Source organism: Camelus dromedarius, chromosome 32, assembly GCF_036321535.1.
Source record: "Camelus dromedarius isolate mCamDro1 chromosome 32, mCamDro1.pat, whole genome shotgun sequence".
In the NCBI taxonomy this organism is placed as follows: domain Eukaryota; kingdom Metazoa; phylum Chordata; class Mammalia; order Artiodactyla; family Camelidae; genus Camelus; species Camelus dromedarius.
In genome coordinates this window covers 19,457,437-19,477,274 of record NC_087467.1, presented here as the reverse complement: position 1 = coordinate 19,477,274, position 19,838 = coordinate 19,457,437, and the positions used below count along the sequence as shown (strand labels likewise).

Here is a 19,838-nt window from a genome sequence, read left to right as displayed (position 1 = left end):
CCCCGCGCGCTGCCACGTGGACAGACTTTGCCAGGAGCGAGGAGGGCGCTTTCCCCACAGAGCAACTGCCGCAGCTCCGTTGTCGTCCAGGCGTGTTTTCCTCTCTCAAAGCCTAGCGTGAGTCGTTCTCTCTGTGATTTTTCTCTCTTATCAACCCTGTAATTTTATTGTAATAATTCACTGCGGGATGTCACTTGACACACATCCGAGCTGCCGTCTTTGCCAGCAAACACATTGGCTGCTAATTTGCCAAATGGGTTCAAACACTTTAGTGAGCTTCCAAGTATTCGTGTTAACTTTTGAGGTATTTGTACCAGAAAAAAAAAAAAAGCTCAAGTCTTTTCATTTTAATCCTCCTCTTTGTTCATCTGCAAACATACGTCCCGTAGAAGGATGTTTGTTTGTATTATTTCTAAGTAGCAGAAGAGTGAGGAGACCCTGCATGTCCAGCCAGAGGGGACCAGCTGCGTAAGTCTTTACATCCCAGGGTGGGAACCCAGTCAGTGTTAAACACAAGGAGATTGTCTTATCCACCTAATAAGGAAACTTCTTTCCAGTGCTTTTAAAAAAATTATTATTTAAAAAAATTTTAATTGAAGGGTAGTTGGTTTACAATGTTAGTTTCAGGTGTACAGCAAAGTGATTCAGTTATACATATACGTGCATTTTTTTTTCTTTTCAGATTCTCTTCCATTATATGTTATTACAAGAAATTGAATACAATTCCCTGTGCTATCCAGTAGGTCCTTGTTGTTTGTCTATCTTGGTGGTTTGGTACTAGGAGGAAAGCACCTCAGTTTATTGAAACTTTCACATGGGAAGCAGCGGATGATGTCAGGAACCAGCACGGACATCCCAGTGTCCCTGGGGCCACATGGCTTCTGGCTTGAGAAGTTCTCTCCCTGGTCAGTAGAGTGAGTGAGGGGAACCAGCCTTCCCAGATGCCTCCTTTGCGGAAGTAGTCATGGGGTCCTTGGCTGGGTGGGAGAGCTGGCCCTCACATCCATTCCGTCAGGATTTCCTGAAAGCAGCCTCTTTGTCTTTGGCATTTCAGAAGCCCACGACTTGGGTGAGCCCTTGGTCTTAGTTGTCATCTTGTTCTTTCAAGTTGGAGAACTCGGTAGCCAGGTCGGTTCCCAGTCGTGGTCGGTATCAGCTGCCTGGAGGAGCACATCCTTAGGTTGTGTGAATATCCGCCCCTGGACCTGGGGCTCCAAGTGTGGTCCATGGACCAGGGGCATTGGAAGCACCTGGAATGTTTGTTAGCAAAGAGCGTCTTTCTCCTGAGGACCCTGCCTGTGCCGGTTATCAGCACTCGGGGCATCCGACTTCTTATGGGCACTTGAGTTCATGATCATAGTCATTTTTCTAGTCCGGGAAATGATTTCGTGAATTTGAGGATGACCCTGTGCGCTGGCCTTCGTCTGCAATGGCAGCAGGTCCTGCTCTGTGGGGAAAACCTGCTTCTGTGCATTTGTTTCCTGTGAATATCGGACCAGGTCAGAGGGGTGGTTGATGGTGCTCTGTGTTTTGAAAATGTTTTCTTTTCTTAAAAATCAGGCTTCTTTTTGTTTGAAAGACTTATTCCAGTAAAGCTTGCTTCCTCTTTTACTTTCTGACTTAATGTTCTCGTTTCTCACACCACTGGCCTTGAGGATTTGAAACCGGGTGGGACTGCCTGCTCCCTCTGGGTTGCCATGCTGTTTTTGGTCTGTCCCAGTGATGGTGCCTGGAACAGAGAATTACGTCAAAGACTAAAGAGCTGTTGTAAGGGGCTCAGTACTGATGATCTGTGTGCCTCCGAACCAGGAAATTTCTCGTCTGGTTTTGGACTTCCCCATTTTTCCTGCTTGGCGTCAGTTCCCTACCCCCGAGGCTGGCTCCGCGCATCTGAAAGCAAACCCCGCTTCTGGAGCAGGCCTGTCCCTAGCCAGTGGTGGAAGGATTCCTGTTTGCTCTCCAGGCCGAATTCCAGTCAGTGTTCTTCCAGGAGCAGCTCCATCTGGAAGAGGGCTTTTTAGGGGAGGCTGTAAAGCAGAGCTCTCTCAGCTCCACCCGGCAGCTCGACTGCGGCAGCTGTAAAGTCTAATTATAGGCTGGGAAGCCCCCGAGGAATTGCAGAAAGTGTTAGCAGAGGGCCTGCATGCAGACGACAGCTGCTGGCCTCGGGCACCAGGGAGCCACAGTGCAGAGAGAATAAAAATAAAGTGTCCCGTCCAGCATATGTTGGCCTGAGACACTTGTGCGAGTTACCCTCCTTGGTGTTAGTGATGATGTGTTGGTGGTCAGTCACTGTCAGAGTTTTGGCTCAGACGCTGTGAGCGAGAACACACATCCGTTCCTCCGACCGTTCAGAACTGTGCGTTTGAGACGTTTGTCTCTTCTGTGTGTGTGGATTTAAAGAGAGCGTAGGCAGTCAACATTCTCAACCTGTAATTTGGAATATCAGACATCGTGGGTGCAGCTGTGCCCTGACTGCGCTGATGGATCCTGGGACCAAGGAAATCCCACCTTCTTCTCAGAAACATATGGTGTGAGAAATATTCCCTTTTCTTTTTTAAAAAGCAGCCCACCAGCACCAAAGTCATACCAAGAAAGTGCTGATTCCTCTGAATGAATCCATTTCTCAAGCTTCACATTTTTCTTCAGAGGTTCTTTTGAACATATATTGTTTCTTTGTAACTTTTGCTAATATTTTGACATCCCTTGATAAAAATAAAATGGATACGTACATTAATAACATGCCATGCAAATAAGGCTAGGTTTGTCTTTTAAAGGAGAAAACTACTTTGGAAAAAAAAGCAGTAATTATTTGCAGGTGGACTAGAATGCTTACGTACAAACAGAGGAAGAAAATGTATTTTCATATAATCTGTATTTGTACCACGAGTGTAATGCGACATCTTATTTTGGTTATGTTGTCAAATTACTTGTATAGAAAGTGCAAAAACATTTATGCCATTTGTGATTGGCCTCAGGTATAAAAACGTATGGCCACTTAACCTTTCATGTTACTCTGTGGAAAGGCATGCGAAGGGGAAGTGAACCCCGCCCCGCAGTCGGTGGCGAGGACTGTGCTGGACAGCAGCTGTCGGGGCGTCCTGTTTCAGTCTCGCTGGGACAGGAAGGACGAAGTGCTTCGCGCTGAAATAATCATCGCATCAGGGTGGATGTAGCAATGTCACTGCTAAGAGTTGTAATTTAATACACAAGACAAGGGGAGTGCTCATTTTCTTCTACTTCTGCAACCTTATAATTATGCCTTTGCCTCTGTATTAACCAAGCCAAAGTCATTATCACTTTTTTTTTTTTTTTACTGAAGTGAGTTTCAAGTTTACAGATGCAACTTCAGCTTTGCTGTTTCTTATCTGATTTCTGTTAGGACACACATTGAAATTCTCCTGATTTTCTACTCGAGATGTACTGTTACAACTACAGATACCCTATTCTGTACGTATTGGGTTTAGGAACCTGAAACATAAAATGATAAATAATGGCTGATGTTGACGGGTACTTGTATGTGCCAAGCTGTGTAAAGTAGATGAATTATCTCATCCAATCCTCATAAGCTGGTGGGATAGGCAGATATGATCAATACCCATGTTTACTAAACTAAAACTCAGAGAGGTTAAGTAACTTCCCCAAAGTTACACAGCTGATTAATGGTGGAGCCAGTTGAGCCAAAGCGGTAAGCGATCTGACTGTGGGGTTTGTACCCTCCCTGTTGTAATGTCTTCGTAAGACAGAGACCAGCTGGTGATGTGAACGGTTTCCTGACATAGTCACAGCAGAGATGCTCTGCCTGTATCCGAATGAGGGGAAAGTCTTTCCACGTCCTAGGCTGCCGCCTCCTTAATCTGGTCACCACAACCTGTCCTTTTCCCTGGGTCCTTCAAACCCAGCACAGACGTACCTGACTTTCTCTTCTCTTGCTGCAGCAGACGTGTGGTCTTCATGCTCAGACAGTTAGGGGAAACGAGGTTCTGCTGCTGTAACAACCTCAGATCTCTGTGGCTTACAGGAACAGAGACGCGCTTCTTGCTGGAGCTACAGGGCATTGTGGTTTGACAAGAGGTCTTTACTCAGAGTAGTAGCTGAGGGACCCAGACAGGGACAAGGACGTGTGGTCCTACTATGTGCCTAGAAAGAGGAGAACCGGAGATACTGGGGAGGGAGCTCTTAACCACGCAGCTGAGTTTCCAAGCGAGAGCACCACACACACCATCCACTGATGGCGGTGCCTCTCCCTCCTTAGAATACACTCTTGTCCCCTTGCTGGTGGCTCCAGCATTTTTATGCGGGTGAGGCACAACCAGGAGGTGGGAGCTAGATTTCCCTTGTACTCACGTTTGCATCGCCAGCCCTTTTTAACGTGCATTATTTGGGGGGAGGTAGGGGAGACATGGGGGGAGGTAGGGGAGACATGGGGGAAGGTGGCTTATGGTGGGAGTTGTCAATGATGGAGATCATGAGAGGAGCTCCAGCTCCCCAGACTCCTCTCCATTTCCACCACACTCGAGGTACTAGGACCCTCGTCTTTGCCTGCATCACCACAACCCATTCCTCACTGGTCTTCAACCCCAGGTCTCTGCCCTAATCCATCGTCCACCTCCTAGCCAGCGTGATGCATCTAACACACTGATCTGACCTTACTGCTACTACTCCAAATCTTAAAACCTTTAAATTGTCCTCCTTTGCTCCTGGTACGTGTTGGTGAGTTAGTTCCCTTTGTGGTCTGATCCCGATATCCTCTTATCCTCCCTGTCCTATCGGCCTCAAACCCCCACCCAGACCCCCACACTCTCTCCTGACCCTGCCGCCTTCCTTGGGTGTCCGATGACACTTTCTTTGCGGAGGAATTCCTGGTCTCCTTGGTCGAGGTGGAGTGTCCCTTCCCCATACCTCGTAGCATCTGGGACATCCCCACCGCATGGAATTTCTCAGCTCTGGTTCAGATCTTATGTGCTTGTCTGTGTTTTCTCTGGACTCTTGAGATCTTTGAGCATGGTAATTTATATCCATGCCTTTAACGTTTCTCGTTTTGTCCCCGACATTAACACATTGTGCTGAGTTAGTTGAAGGAGCACCGACCAGACAAGAGAATCCAGCCTACTAGCCCTCAAATTCTTCTTCCAAAGCTGTTCTGTTTCCTTGTATTGCAGAGTTTGACCGAAGGTTCTAACGCCACCGGATCGCCTTGTCTCTTTGAAAGCTATTCTCAAGTATTAATTTATTCAGGAAATCCTTTGAAATGATTTGGGTAAGGACTAATTTCCATACATTCTTCATCACCAGCCCAGGTGGCCCTGTCTGATTTTTCAGCGCTGTTCCCGGCACACCTTTCTACCCAGGAGGGGTTCTGTGTGTGTCTGGGAGGTTGGGATGTTGAGGGCCTTTAAAAAGTAAGCACAGGGAGTCACCGCTTTGAAAATTAGTCAGTGTTTTACATGGTAAATGTAGGAAAGAAAAGAAACCCAGGGCAAGCTTCAGTTTCATGCTGTGAAATATAGACTACATATTTGACAAAAAATTATCTTGATTTTGTTAGATTGTTGGAGAAAAAACCCAATAAATCTGGGCCAAAAGCCAAGTCTCCTCTCTTCATAGATGGGGGAAGCCAAAATTGTAGCCTCTGATTACCTTTGGGAATAAGGAGGCGTCTGGAATACAGACAAGAAAACATGCTTTCTGATTTTTCCTCCTTCTCTTGTAATAGAATTCCTAATGCATAACAAACTCAAAGTCAGCAGCAGCCAAGAGCTGGGGACACATAGGTGACCCTGCTCTGTCTGCCCCTGGGTTCATTAGATATGAAGGTCTCTGGTCAAGATAGATTTCTCAGTTCTTTGTACTTTGTGTAATGGGTATCTCAGAACTTCCGGAATGCTGACTGCTTGTGGACCCAAATCATTGCCCACTTGAATAAAGGGACAGCACCCAGCTATTGTTATTTCAAGCACCCTCCTTTTTTTAGGAGATTGATGCCTGCAATGAATTTTTCATTCCTCTCCTAAGTGAACAGGTGAATGGAGTTAGCATTTAAGTAAAAAATATTGATATAAATTTAATACGCTTTATCAGATAAAATTTGAGAGTGATGAAGTGCACTTGAAGCCAAAACAAGCGCTCGATTAATGTTCATTGTACCTTAACCGCACATGCACGTGATCTGTGTCCTAAGCAATGGAATAAAATCTAAAAACTGCTTGCTCCCTGCTGAAGAAGAGCTTGTGGTCAGGCTGGGCACCAGGTGACGGCAGAGCCGTTGTTGTAGGGACACGGGCACGGCTCCTGAGCACAGGTGAGGGGCTCCCCGGCTGCCTGGGAACTGGGCTTGGTTTTGTGTAAGGGGTGATGCTTCCCCTGGGTCCTTAAGGAAGAAAGCTGGGACCTCTGGGCCCTCTCATCACCAACCCTAAGCATAGTGGGTCCAGTCGTAGCCCTTCTCGGACCACATGACATGGGGCCGGTTGGTAGACCAGACGTCCTGCAGGTGCAGGTGTCCCCTGTGTCCTCAATACTAGTTTTATAACAAAATCATATAGTACACATGTAGTCAGATCACATTCAAGGCTTTCCTGATGTGGAAAAGAGTTCTGCTTCAGAAGTACAAGCCCTCAAATACTATTTTTAAACTAATATTGTAGTACCAGCTTCCCCTGATTTCCACACTGAGATACCACGCCCGTATTGTGGGGTACACGTATGTGTTGTGGTACAGGTGCCTCCTGGCCTGGGTCGAGGGTGACGGTGAGCGACTCGTTTGATTGTATTTAGCTGTTTTAATGATGGCAGCGTGCGTGTAACATGCTGTGAGGTCGTCAGCGTCAAAGTAGGTCAAACCAAAAGGGTGATGTCAGAGTCTCTTATATTCAGGACCCAGCATGTGGCGTATAAGTGTGACTGAATGACGGATTGATCAAATGAGGGAATGGTGATGAACGAAGGGTGATTAGGAAGAAAATGATGAGAATAATTATCTGATGAACTGACACAAAGCAGAATAATAACAAAACAACAAAAATCCTATTAGTAGAAAATTGTCCCAAGTGCTTTGGGGAAGAAGGCGAACAGAGCAGTTTGAAGTGGATTGCATGGCATCTCCGTGTGAGCCGGAGCCTCTGGTTTCAGCACATCCGGGAGGGGCAGTCCTGTCCTGAGCAGCTGCCGTGACTCTGAAGGACACCGTGACCAAGTGTCACGAGGAGTGGACACCTCGCTGTGGTCCTTCTGAGGGAGGGGGTTGTTTGGGTTGGTTTGGGTCCTACCTGAGCCCTCCTCTGCCAGGGGAACGGCCTTCTTAAGTGTCCTCTGGTTTATTTGCTCTTCCCAGAGTTAAAGCATCCTTCCTCTCAGGCAGATGCAAAACCAGTTTGAATGTTGGTGAAGCATTTCTCAACATTGCTGGTCTCTGATTATGAGAACTGTCGCTTTTATTACCTTCAAGAGTATTTGCCTGACTGGACTCTGAAATCTGGCCTCTTCTGGCTCTGTCTTTGAGACCCTTACATGGGCGTCTGCTTAGCATGCCAAAGCTGATTAGAATAAACATTGCCACAGTTGAGCATGGTGTGCTGTTTTATGTTTACATGCAATCTTTCCTTAACGTCTGTGCGTTGCTATCAGACTTAGGAAACAGACACATCTGATAGTGTGATTTGTATGTGATGCTGTTAAAGGAATGAGGGACTATATGGAGAAAACACAAAGATGGGAACACTTTGCAAAAATTTTAGAGGGAACCGAAGCTATTTTAGTAGGAGGTGCATCTTCTGCTGTGGACAACGTTAAGAAAAAAATTATACTGTGGCTAATTGTTCCCTTTCCCCATCAACAGGGGGAGAACATTGCTTGGAAAGTTGAGTATGTATTTTTTTGTTTTATCATGCATTTTGAAAGCTAAATGAAGAAGACAAAATATTTTTAGAAGCAGATGAGGATTAGGTCCTAGTAATTATTTTATAGCTGTGGTTCCCTGATACCCAGAACAGTGATTTTCATCGTCTTCCTGACTAAGCAGGGGCATTGCCGTCCCGTGTAACCTTTGTCTGAACTCTTTCCTTGTCTCCCTCCTGAGAGAGTCCTGGGTGGGTAATGATCTCCCAAGCCTCGACGTTCAGCGGAGCTCATGGAAGCATGTTCCTGGAAGTGACAGGTGCACACAAGTGAGAGATGGCGCTGCGATGTTTTTGACAGAGTATTGGGGAGAGAGCTGAGCCTGTCCCTTAATTTGGTTATTAATTGTGAATATATTAGCACCTGCAATCCTTAAGGCCCACAAGGCTCTAAAGGAGGAAATTCTATTTCATAAGTTTTAAGAAAGTTTGCCCAAATCATCTTCGGATTTTAGGAAAATGTTCATTTTTCCCCCCTCACTAATATGAAATAAATTCTAGCCAGGAGACGGTAACAAAAGGAATTGCTCCTATGGTTTAAAAATGATGGTCCGTTTACCAAATGCTTCCTATGTGTGTGGTCTGGCATTCAGCACTACCCTGTATGCGTTATTTACTTGATTCTCAGCCGTCATAGGAGATGTTTTATCTACATTTTACAGTGAATAAAAGTGGATTTGTAAGGAGTTTGAGTAACTTACTCCAGTTCGCGGAGCTGGGAAGTGGCAGAGCTGAAATCTGACATGATCTGTTAGGTTTTAACACTTTGTCGGAGATCAGTGGCTGATCCCACTCGCCAAAAGGATTAACTGTGCTCATTAATGTCTCTCCAGATATCTTCGATAATAATGTCCTTGCCTTTTCTCGTTAATCCCCTTTGAAAGAGGCGAGGCTCATAGCAAGTCGTCAGAGCTGCGTAGACGCTGGGTGGGTTATCTTATGCCCCTTGATTCTTCCCCTGGTTGCTCTGTGGTTCTTTACGGGTTTGGACGAGGACTGGGCTGCCTGTGGCTGTTTCCTCCTGGGGAGGCAGGATCAGGGTGTGGGGTGGATGGGTCATTCTTTAGGGCACTTTCTGGCTACCACAGATACTTTGGCCTGTTTGGTTTTACAGAGTGGAGCGCTCCCCTTTAGACACGGTGGGTCAGACGTGTTCTTTGTGAGCTGGGGCTCGTGATTCATGCACAGGTACACTTCACCCCTGAACGTCGTGGGTGAGAAGTGAGCAGGCCCCACACAGTTCACAGGTGCTGGAGTGGGATTCCAGCCCACGTCGGCCTGACGTCAGGGCCCAAGGCCCTTTCACTGGGCGGGTCGTCTCCCAGGGAAAGGGGCTCTAAGAATTTCAGTAAGCATGTCAGTCATAGTGCCCTGCTGCCATTACAGCACCTCTAAGGGACAGCGCCACTGAAATAGCTCTGCAGGAATCTAGCAGCTGGGTGTGCTGACTCAGCAGACACCACCCAGTGAGGGCATGTGAAGTGCCTGACACTCACTGTTCAAGGGCCTGGAGACCCAGGCTGAGTCCATGCATCCAGCACTGCTTGTTGAGTACCTGCTCTGCACCAGACTCTTCTGGATGACGGGGATGCAACAGAGAATGAAACAGGAAGTCCCTGCCCTCTAGGGGCTCCGGCCTCCCATGGGAGGAGGCAGACATAAAGCTAAGTAACTGAGTGGAATCTTTCCTCCACTGGCTTCATGACAAGCGTTACAGAGAAAAGCAGAGCAGGAGAAAGGGGGTCGGGCGCAGAGGGGTTGGCAGGGACAGAGGACCTCACTGAGAAAGTGAGTGAATCTGAGCAAATATGTGAACGGGTGGGAGGATGTTCAGGCAAGACTAGCAGGTGCAGAGGCCCTGGGGCCAGTGTCCTGCTGTTGTAGAGGAGTCAGGGGGGCGGGCCGGGTAGGCTGGCCAGAGTTGGGGGTGGGGGATGAGGGCACCTTTGTGGCACATTCTTCTGGGCAGGGTATACGGACTGGGGGATTTCCTCTTCATGGAACGGGGAAATCATCAGAGGATTCTGAGCAGAGAAAGGGACACAATTTGATTTATCTTCCAGAAGGATCAAGCTGGCTGTTGTCTGGACAACACTATGGAGAGTGAGAGGAGAGAGGTGGGGAGAGGACACTGGGGTAACTGGGTACATGAGGGTAATGGGTTGGACAGGCTGGCGGCAGCGGAGGGGATGAGGTCCTGCTCTGGGGGGATTTTGAAGGTTGGAACCACAGGATTTACTGAAGGGACTTAATGTGTGTGTGCACATTTTTGTCAGTTTGTCTTTGTATTTTCTGTGGCCTAAGACTCTGGAAAGATGGACTGGCCATTGGAGGAAGACATTGGGGAAGACTGGTTTGGGGGAAAAGTTCAGGGATTCACTTTTGGAGCCTTTGGGTTTGAGACAGACTTCTAGTGGGAGTGAGAGGAAAACCCTGGGCTTGCTCGTAAGAATCTCACGTCTGCTTGCAAGAGACTCGCAGACGCAAGCGTTACTACAAATACACCGAGATCCACGTGGTGCACGGTGTTTGCCCGTGGAGACTGTTTCTGGGGAGGGCTGGAGTGGAGGTCAGGTCCAGGCTGCGTTTGTAGCATACGGTTTACAAGTTCTTGGGGAAAGTGGGTGAGCTGGGGGCGTCTGGACCCAGGAGCAGCACCTTGGAAGGCAGAGAAGACTCAGAAATTCACGCAGCTCTTGGAAAGCTAACCCCACGCCAGCAGTTCGGGTTTTCTGAAGCTTGTGTTGTGAGGATGAAAATGAGGCTTGAGGGTCCAGAACGGAGGATGTGGCTGCCCTGAGTGTCATCCTGGGGCAAAGGAAGGGATGGGAACTGTTTGAAAATATTTCATTCCTTAGAAAGAAACAGCCTCTCAGTTCCAAACTTGCCAAGAATCCAGCTGCAGACAAATACGGGAGAAAACAGGATTGAGCAGGTCATGGTCTGTGCCCTTCCTCTGTTACTTTTTGGGACTCTTTTCATAACCAGTGTTTCTTAAACGATAAAGATGCTGTGTTCCTGATGCTTAGCTGTGAGGCTGTCTGTCATGGATTGAATTGAGTGAAAGGCACGTGAAATCCGTTCGGACCCTGGCTGGCTCCGCTCCCTGCCTGCGCCCTACGCCCTGCGCCCAGCCGGGAGCTCGTCAGAGCAGCCAGGGAGAAAAGAAAGAACAGGTAAAGGTGTTACTCAAAGAGGATTTGACAGGTTTTCCTGACACTCAGGATGGGATAAATAAGAGGTTTTTGGTCATGAGGGCTTTTTAAAAAAAATAATAAGATTTTGATCTATCTGTTAACTCTTCTGTGAGGTGACCGAGACCCCAACTCGGGGCTGAGTGCTCAGTGATTTTGGTGGAGTTGAATTGAAAGCAGGGGGCGGGGTGGGGGAGGGAGGGTAGAGCTCAGTGGTAGCATGTGTGCTTAGCATGCACCAGGTCCTGGGTTCAATCCCCAGTCCCTCCATTAAAAAAAAAGAAAGAAAGAAAAACAAAAACACCGGCTAAGGGCTGGTAGGGGTCCAGAGTTGTCGTCGGTCACTAAGGCGAAAACTGAAGGTGACCTCCGAATTATAATTAGCAGGGTTTTCTTCCTTTCTTGTCCTCTCCTCATAGAAAGCTCTCATTCCATCCTGAACCCATGCGACTCTTTCCAGTCCAGATAGGGTTTCCTGGTAAATGTGATAGAACCAGCGTCACCCTCTCTTCTTCTTGGTCCATTTTACTTCCGTCCCTTTGCTTGGAGACTTTTCTCCTCTTCACAGCCTGACTCTGGCAGCGTCTACTTTGGGGGAGAAAACACCTTTTTTCCTGCCCATTTGAGGATTCTTCTGAACAGGAGAGTTTTAAAGTCAAGGTTTAGTGTGGCTTCTTTAACTACATATAACGCTTCCAGCTAGACATTTATTTTGCTTTTCTTTTAAACAGACACGTTAAAGGATTTAAAATGAATTTCATTGTGAAAAGTGTAGTAATTTAAAAAAATTATCAACGTATGAAGTGAGGCAGGTTTGTTGCAATTAAACCTTTTCTAAAAACCTAAACCATAAAGAACCTCTGGAAATTTTAAAAGATGAGCTGCATTTCAAGCTTCCTTCTTCAAATTTATTTTTGTCTGTAGGGTTTTAAGTTAATCCCCATTGAACTGGAAATACGTGGCTTGAAACATTGAAAGAGCTGTTTATTGGCTTAGTTCCCTGTTAGAGAAGAAGAATAGACATGAAATATCATACCGGTAGCCATTCAGTCACTTTTAGTACGTTGTGTGGGAAATTCTGCCCCTGTAATCGGAATGTCCAAGGCATCTCCAGCAGCTACGTTTTTATCTACTGAGCCACCCCGGGGGCACGAGGGAAGGCAGGGGCTGAGCTGTCTCCTAAAGTGTTAATTACAAAGGATTTGAGGCACAAATGGGGAACCCTTTCACGGTGCTGCCGGCACCCAGGGAACAGCCCTGGAGTAAAGAATGCTCTTATCTGCACCTTCAGAGAACTGGACGAGGCACTGTTCTCAAGCAGCTCATCTGTGTGCCAGGGAGATCTTTGAAGAACATTCTTTGTAGTCTCCATCCATTACCAGAAGAGAGACAAAAGCTGCCACAGTACAGTAAAAACAGAATAATTGAATACTTGGCCTCACATGGGTATTAAAGGATGAAAAAACTCAACAGCCTGTCACAACCCCAAAGCGTAGAAGGATCCAGAAGGCCAGAGGAGCTCCGGTTTCCTCTGCGTGTAAGAATTGGGAACATGTAGTTAGTTCATCGTGGGGTGGCTGAGAGAATTTGTAAGACGGAACTGTGGGGAAAAATGAGTTCTGTCACTTTGGCTTTGCAATACATAGAAGTCCTAGGAAATGTCAGGACTCAACAGGGAAGCTGATGGAATTTAGCACATTCTACATGGGAAATTGTTGAAAGCTAGTCACTTGCAATCATTTCCAAAAGGGTTTAGGAGTGGGACTGAATTGGATCTGATTTCCGGAGAAGTTAATTGTAGATACGTGACTCGGGGCACGTTTATGTTAAATGAGGCCGGTATGTTCAGCCATTTATTCATTTACATACAGGCATTCCTCGCAGATTCTGCAGGTTTGGTTCCAGACCACCACAAGAGAGTGAGTCACTTGAATTTTTTGGTTTCGCAGTGCATGTAAAAGTCTTGCTTACCCCATAGTGTAGTGTATTACGTGTGCAATAACGTTATGTCTTAAAATAACAATGTACACACCTGAATGAAAAATACTTTATGGGTAAAAATGCTAACCACCATTGACCTTCAGTGACTCTTAAAATCCCTCATTACAAATCACCCTAACAAATATAATAATGATGAAAAAGTCAGAAATATTGTGAGAATTAAGTGTGACGCAGAGACAGGAAGTGAGCGAATGCTGTTGGAAAGATGGTGCCGACAGACATGCTGGGTGCAGGGTCGCCCCAAACCTCCAGTTTATTTAAAAAACAAACAAACAAAAAAACAGCTTCTACAAAGCTGAGCAGAGTGAAGCAGAATAAAATGAGGTCTGCCTGTGTTTACTGACCACTCGGCTGCCAGTGCTGGTGACTTTGGGTGATATTTGTAAGCACTACATGGAAACAATAAAAGAATGCCTGGAATTTTCCCATCTATTTGATTTCCCTTTCTTCTCAGTAGAAATGACTTTTCCCCCCATGTCTTTATTGATTTGATCAAACATTATTCCTGCTGTGTGAGTCTTCGAATCCCAACTGCCTATGCTCCTGTAAAAGGCAAGATACAAATATTTATATGCAGCTTTCCTTCCTGGACCCCTGACAAGGTTGCCTTGGCCCTTCGTGCTCCTTCTCATTCTCCCTGCACGTCCTCTGGGGCCTCGCCCTGGACGCCTGCGCGAAGCGCGCTGTTAGGAGCTAACCAGAGAGATAAAAGCCGCGAGGCAGGCATGCCGTTAGAGAAAATGGATCTTCCGGATCTGTGCAGTGCTGCTCGTCTGAATGTATGGGGCTCCTGGGTGGTGGTGAGACCAGCCACACTGACATGTTCGTGAGGCTCAGAGACACACTGTTCATTCATTCGTTCACCGTCTGTAAGCGTTCTCCCGGACAGCGGGGCCTCGGAGCCCGGCTTTGTGCTCGGGTCGTTTGAGACAGGACTTGTTGTCCTAGCTGTCCTCACCCTTAAGGTGCTGACGCCTATGAAGAGGGATAACTAGGGGTTGGGGATTAATAGACACACTGTATACAAAATAGATAAACTGTGTATAAAATAGATAAAACAACGAGGACCCTCTGTAGAGCACAGGGAACTGTATTCAACTTCTTGTAATAACATTAATGAAAAAGGATCTGAAAGAATATATATATATGTATAACTGAATCACTTTGCTGTACACCTGAAACTAACATTGTTAATCAATTACACTTCAATAAAAATTTTTTAAAAAGAGAGAGAGAGAAGCCCAGATACCAGAGGGGAAGTTTCCCCTCACTTAGGTACAAAGGGAGAAGTTTTAGCCGTAACTTTTCCCCTATTTTGGAGACAAGGTTCTGTGGGAGACACACCTGGTTCAGGAGGAGCAGGACCGCTCTCACGTGGGGGGGTGTCGTCATTGACGGCACAGAGCCTGACTCTGGTTTAATTTATTCACTCTCTGTGGTTCACACCTCATTTCTCACAGATGCGGAGTCAGATGTTGGGTAATAGAGAAATATGTTCTTGCGTGAAGTTGCCAAAGATATCTTTTCGCTAATCAGTTTTACCCAGAGAGAGGATTGGCCGGCAATGCCGAGGAAACCCGCCACCTTTTCTTTCCTCTCTTGATTTGAGCCATCGGATTCTTGACAGGTTCAAACAATGGAACCAGACGGTTAAAACTGGGAACGTCTGTTGCTGGTGTCTTGTCCATATGTGCCCCTCCACCCACAACACTTTCAAAGTTGGTGCTGATTACAACTTAGGCTCCATTTGAGGCTTAAAGCCACCACCAGTGGAAAGTTGTAAATGGTTGAGAACCTACCAGCAGAGTCAATACTATTCACAGTGATCATTTTGTTGGTTGGTTTTCCAGAAGTAAATTGACAACCTGGCACAGCATCCTACAGGCTCACGCCAGACTAGAAACTAGCATCGTGCTGGTCTGTGTGTATGAATAAAGACAAAGTAGTGGTGAGGGTAAGTGAGGTGAGTGCTGAAGGGTGGGTACGCCATAGGGAAGTAGTCTTTGAAACAAAGTATAATGTTACAGCAGTTCAAACTGACTCATCTTTGACTTGTCCTTGAGAAGGGTAAGGGAGCATATTAGCATCAGGGAATTATAGATGATCGGATAAAGGAGTAAGTTTGAAATGCAGTCTGGTTCTGAAGTAGGAATAGGAGGTTAAGCAAGTAGGCTTCGTTGCTGTGCTGAAGTGCAGAACTTGTGTGAAAGAAAGAGCTCTGTTATCAGAGGCAGAAACTCCGACTTCGTTGCTGGCCTTGTGCTTGTTGTTACATGACTTTGGGCAAGTTATCCACTGACCTGTCTGTCCCCGCCTGTCCCGTGGGGGTCACACCCACTTCACGGAGCTCAGGGGCAGCTGGTCTGAGAGCGCGGAAGGGAGGGGCCTGCACGAGGCATCTCGGGTTCCCGGCAAACACCTTCCTGTTCTTTCTCCAGCACCGCACCCTGTTCACCAAAAAATATTAACAAAAGCAGGAAACATATAGGAGAAATTATTTCAGCTGTCCAACTCATGAAGCTCCTGTGCATTTTACAAATTGCACTTTCCTTTTAGGAAGCCATAAAGCAGCATGCTGTAACATTTGTGTCGAGGTTAGTTAAGAAGCAGGTGAGCCGCGTTGGAATTGTGACCTGCACGTTGAGGGCATGACAGCGGTTTCCTCCTTCGGGAGAGGGATGCGCGCTGCAACAGCCAGCGGAGGGAATGGTGGCTACGTTAGGCTTATTCTGTTAGACTTTCCAGGATCCAGTTTGACATAAGGACTGAACATTTTGCTTTCTTCTGTATTTCATTGGTGTTCTGAATTTTCCACATTGATTTAGTTTTTTTGCTTAAAACCTCAAGGATGCTGTCGGAGAGCCTTTGGCTGGCGGAAATGAAGTCACAGTCAATTCTGAACGCTATGCCAATGAGACGGGACACTAATGACTGTAGACAGAGCTAGCAGGAGACTGAATTCAGGCACTCCTGTTAACTCCTGAAAATAAACGATGTGTTTGGCGCTTTTCTAACCCAGAAACAGCTCTCTGAGGTGTTCCCGCTGTGCAATGAGTGATCCATTAAAATGCTTGCCCAAGTGAAAAAAATGTAAAGATGCTGTGAAAAAATACTGCCTTGTGCTTCGTGAAGTGGCTCTCAGTCCAGCCTGGAAAGATGAGATTCATGGGTGAACAACTTAGTCACTTAAATTAATGCCCCAAAAAACACCAGCCAGCTTCTTGTGTGGACCCTGTGGGAACTTTACCAACACCTATTTGAATTCCCGATAATGACAGTGCCTCAGTGATCATCACGTTAACGTTTCCTGGAGACCGAAATTCTCTGCCAGATTATGTGTGAAAGGAGCACAGAGCTACAGATGCCACGTAGCCGCAAGCGGGGTTCTCAGGTGATGTCTGGAAACACATGCTGTGCCCGGAAGGCCAGAGCTTCTCATGTTAACCTGCTTGCTTTTCTGGGAAGGCTGGAGCTGTCGCTTAGCCCAGAAGAATAGTCATTATGAATAAAGTCAGGCTGTTGCTTCTCACCTGCACGTGTTCAGAAATGGTAGCCGGTGACGTCGGGTTCACCGTAGGCTTCCCGCGGTAGGGATGCAGCACCGCCCAGAGGAAGAATGATGGAAGCTTGATGTGGGTTTACCGGGGGGCGCCCTGCCTTGCAGAGAAAACATGATTTGCAGTCTTTTCACCTGCAGGGATCCCTGTGTTGCTACGAGGGGGAACGTTTATAAGTGACTATGCCGACCAGCTAGTGCAGTTCCGCTGTCTTCACAAGGCTCTGATCAGGCTTCAGATGGACTAGAAGGCGCCATTGCCCTCCTGCCCCTGCCCCTCCCGCTGCCCTGCCCCAGCACCTTCTCTCGCCTGGACTGTTGCCGTGGCTGCTAACCGCTCTCCCAGCTCCCACTCATTCCCAAACCAGAGTGGTCTTCTACAAGCATCTAGAAGACCTTCTCATTCCTCCCCTTAGAGTGCTCCATTGCATTTAAAATAAAACCTAGCTCCATACATTGGCTTATCGACAAGACCCACAGCATCTGACCACCTCTCACATCTTCTGCTTCATCAGGGACCATTCTCTCCTGCACCTCTTGGGGCCCAGCTACCTCCATCTTCCTCCCTCTTCTTTCCCTTCCTTGCCCACACCAAGCTCGTTTCGTCCTTAGGGCCTGGGCACTGGTCTTCCTGGAAGGCATATCCCGGCCTCTGTATCTTCACGTGTATGGCAGATTCTTCTCCATATTGGAATGTCCCCTCTGTGGAGGAGCCCTCCCTAACCATCCCATGTCGGCAGCCACCCACCTATATTAAATTGGGTTATCTAATAACCTCTCTCTGGCTGACATCTTTCATTTCTTTTTCTCCTTCAATTAGAAGGTTGCCTCCACTAGAGCAGAGCCCCATTCGTTTTGATCTGATGCGTCCCCAGGAGCAGCTATTCTGCAAACGTCTGTTGAAGGAATGTATTAATGAATGAAGAAATGATGTAGCCGGTATTTCTAACCTTAACAGATACATTTCCAACCAAAAACAAAGAGACCTGGTTAGTGTCTGTGGCTTGTCGTGGCTGAAAATGCACTTGGCTTTGAAATTTCCAAACAGACTCTTGGGCCTTCAGGGCCCGCTGCCCCAGTGTCTGGAGTTCAGGAATCCGAGTTTGGGAACTTGCTTACTGTTAACAGAGTGGTCACGATGCAGACGCACTGGAGAAGGACTTGAGTTGGCTCTTCTGCCATCTCCCTATAGACTTAACTTGCAGGTTTTGTCCCCTCAGGAACTCTGCTCTCCTGCTCTGTTAAAGTCCTTTACTAACACAGGTCCCCCTTCCTCTAGATGGGGACCCAGCTGCTTCCTTGGTTTTATTGAAATGTGTTTAGGGGGCTTATGGAAACCATCAACTATTCTTGTATTTTAAAGGCATATTGGTATCGTATACCCTGGTGTTTGGCATCAGTTGGATTTGGAAAGATGAATGCCTACTGATAAGGTGGACACTTACATAACCACCTTTTCTATTTTCTAACTTGTATTTGTTAATTTTCCTGCTCACATAGACCTAAACACTTTTGAACTTAAAAAAGCAAAGCTTAAAGCTTACTGGGAAAAAAAATTAGGTTTTTCAAATGTATTAAGTAAAGTATGAGTGTTTCCTTCAGCTTCTTCAGATGACCCGGGTAAAGTATGCCTTCAGTGAATTAAATAAAACTGTAATGGACTCAGATAGTTCATGAAGCCTCCAGCCGACTGCGGTGGTGGGGAGGCTGCCTTTCTCCATGGAGGGCTAGTGGTCGCCACGCCCTGGAGCTGGACGCTCTTGCTCTGGTCTGTAAGATCAGGGGTGTCCTGACTTATCTCAGAGGACAACATTTCCGTAGGTTGCACGCAGTGAATATAGCAGTGTCTCTGGTTCTCAGCATCCTAGAATTTCAGGTTCTTAGAACAGACAGGAAAGCCAAATTCTGTTGAGGTCACAGAGCCCAAGGCAGAGTTGAGGCTGGTTCTTGCCCTCCTGCCCTACACTGTGCTTCTCTCCTGGACTTTCATTCGTCCCCAATTTCCCTTTCGTCTTCCTGAAGCAGCCTGTGATTTTTACTTGCAAGTAAGCTTAAAACTAGCCATTTAACTTGGGGCTGAAGGTTAGTGATTATTTTTCTATCACCCAAGATTATTTCCCACGAAGGAGTTTATTCATGGAGGAATGGTTGGGTTCCGGGGTTTGGAGGGACAGAGCAGGACCCCCGTGTATACGGAGGAAGGGTAAAGGGAAGGAGAGAGAATGTCTGCTTCTGTTATTAGATCATCCTTCCCAGAGATTAACGTAGATCTTCAGCAAATCCGTTTTTCTGACATTAAACGTATCTAAGTTAGGTAATTATTATGCCGGTAATGTCATTTCACGGTCATCTGTGGCAAAAATCTAATAGGAATAAAACCCGTGATCATTCCAAATCAACTCTGACTTCTAGTTCAGTGTTCATTTTGAGCCGCCCACGGGCAGCCGCCTTTGTGGCGAATTGGACGAGTCTGGTGTGTGCAGTGGGACGGGCTTTGATTTGATGGGTAGCTTTGCTGCGTCGTTCCCGCGCTAGTTCGCGTCAGCCTTCCGCGTGGAGCATCCCGCCTCCCTTCCCTGGAGGAGGTAACTGCACCCACTGATGGGGCCTTCCCTCTTTCTGCTTGCAGAACAATCGACCATGACGACTGAATCGGGATCAGACTCAGAATCCAAGCCGGAGCAGGAGGCCGAGCCCCAGCAGGCGGCGGGTCCGCAGGGGCACGCGGGGGCGCAGCCGGAGGCGCAGGCCGGGGCGCAGCCCGAGGCGCAGGCGGGGGCGCAGCCGGACCCCGAGCCGGGCGCCGAGGAGCCGCCGCAGGCGCTGGACGAGTTCGAGGCGGCGGCGCACAGCACACCCGTGAGGAAGGAGGTGAGCCCGGCCCGCCCCGCGCCTCCGGGCATCCCGCAGAAAACCCACCGGGAGTGTTTGCTGAGCTGTTCCAGGCTCTGCTCTGACCTTGGTCTCTTAGCACTCGAGGGAACCACGAGGGGTCATTGCTTGGCCCCTTCTGGTCCCAGGCAGATGGAAATTTATGCTATTTTAAGGCTTTCAGTGAATTTCGCAACCTTGCTTGCTAGCTCCTTCCTTTAATTAAAGCACTTAAACTCACCCTGAAACCTAGACTGCAGGTTAGTGGTTTTATCTGGGTTCACAGGGAGGCTGAACACCTCCTAATTGAGTGACTCAAAC

The 19,838-nt window shown here is 47.3% G+C and overlaps 1 protein-coding gene across 23 annotated transcripts in view; it reads left to right on the top strand.

Moving 5' to 3' along the window:
• LOC105086006 (band 4.1-like protein 3) overlaps positions 1–19,838 on the top strand; it is a 189,462-nt gene that overhangs the window by 89,602 nt on the left and 80,022 nt on the right. For all 23 annotated transcript variants that reach the window (XM_064481575.1, XM_064481578.1, XM_064481594.1 and 20 more), the window contains exon 2: positions 19,276–19,517. In XM_064481575.1, the coding sequence (XP_064337645.1) occupies positions 19,287–19,517 (231 nt within the window). In that variant the 5' untranslated portion in view covers positions 19,276–19,286. The remainder of the gene's footprint in view (positions 1–19,275; positions 19,518–19,838) is intronic.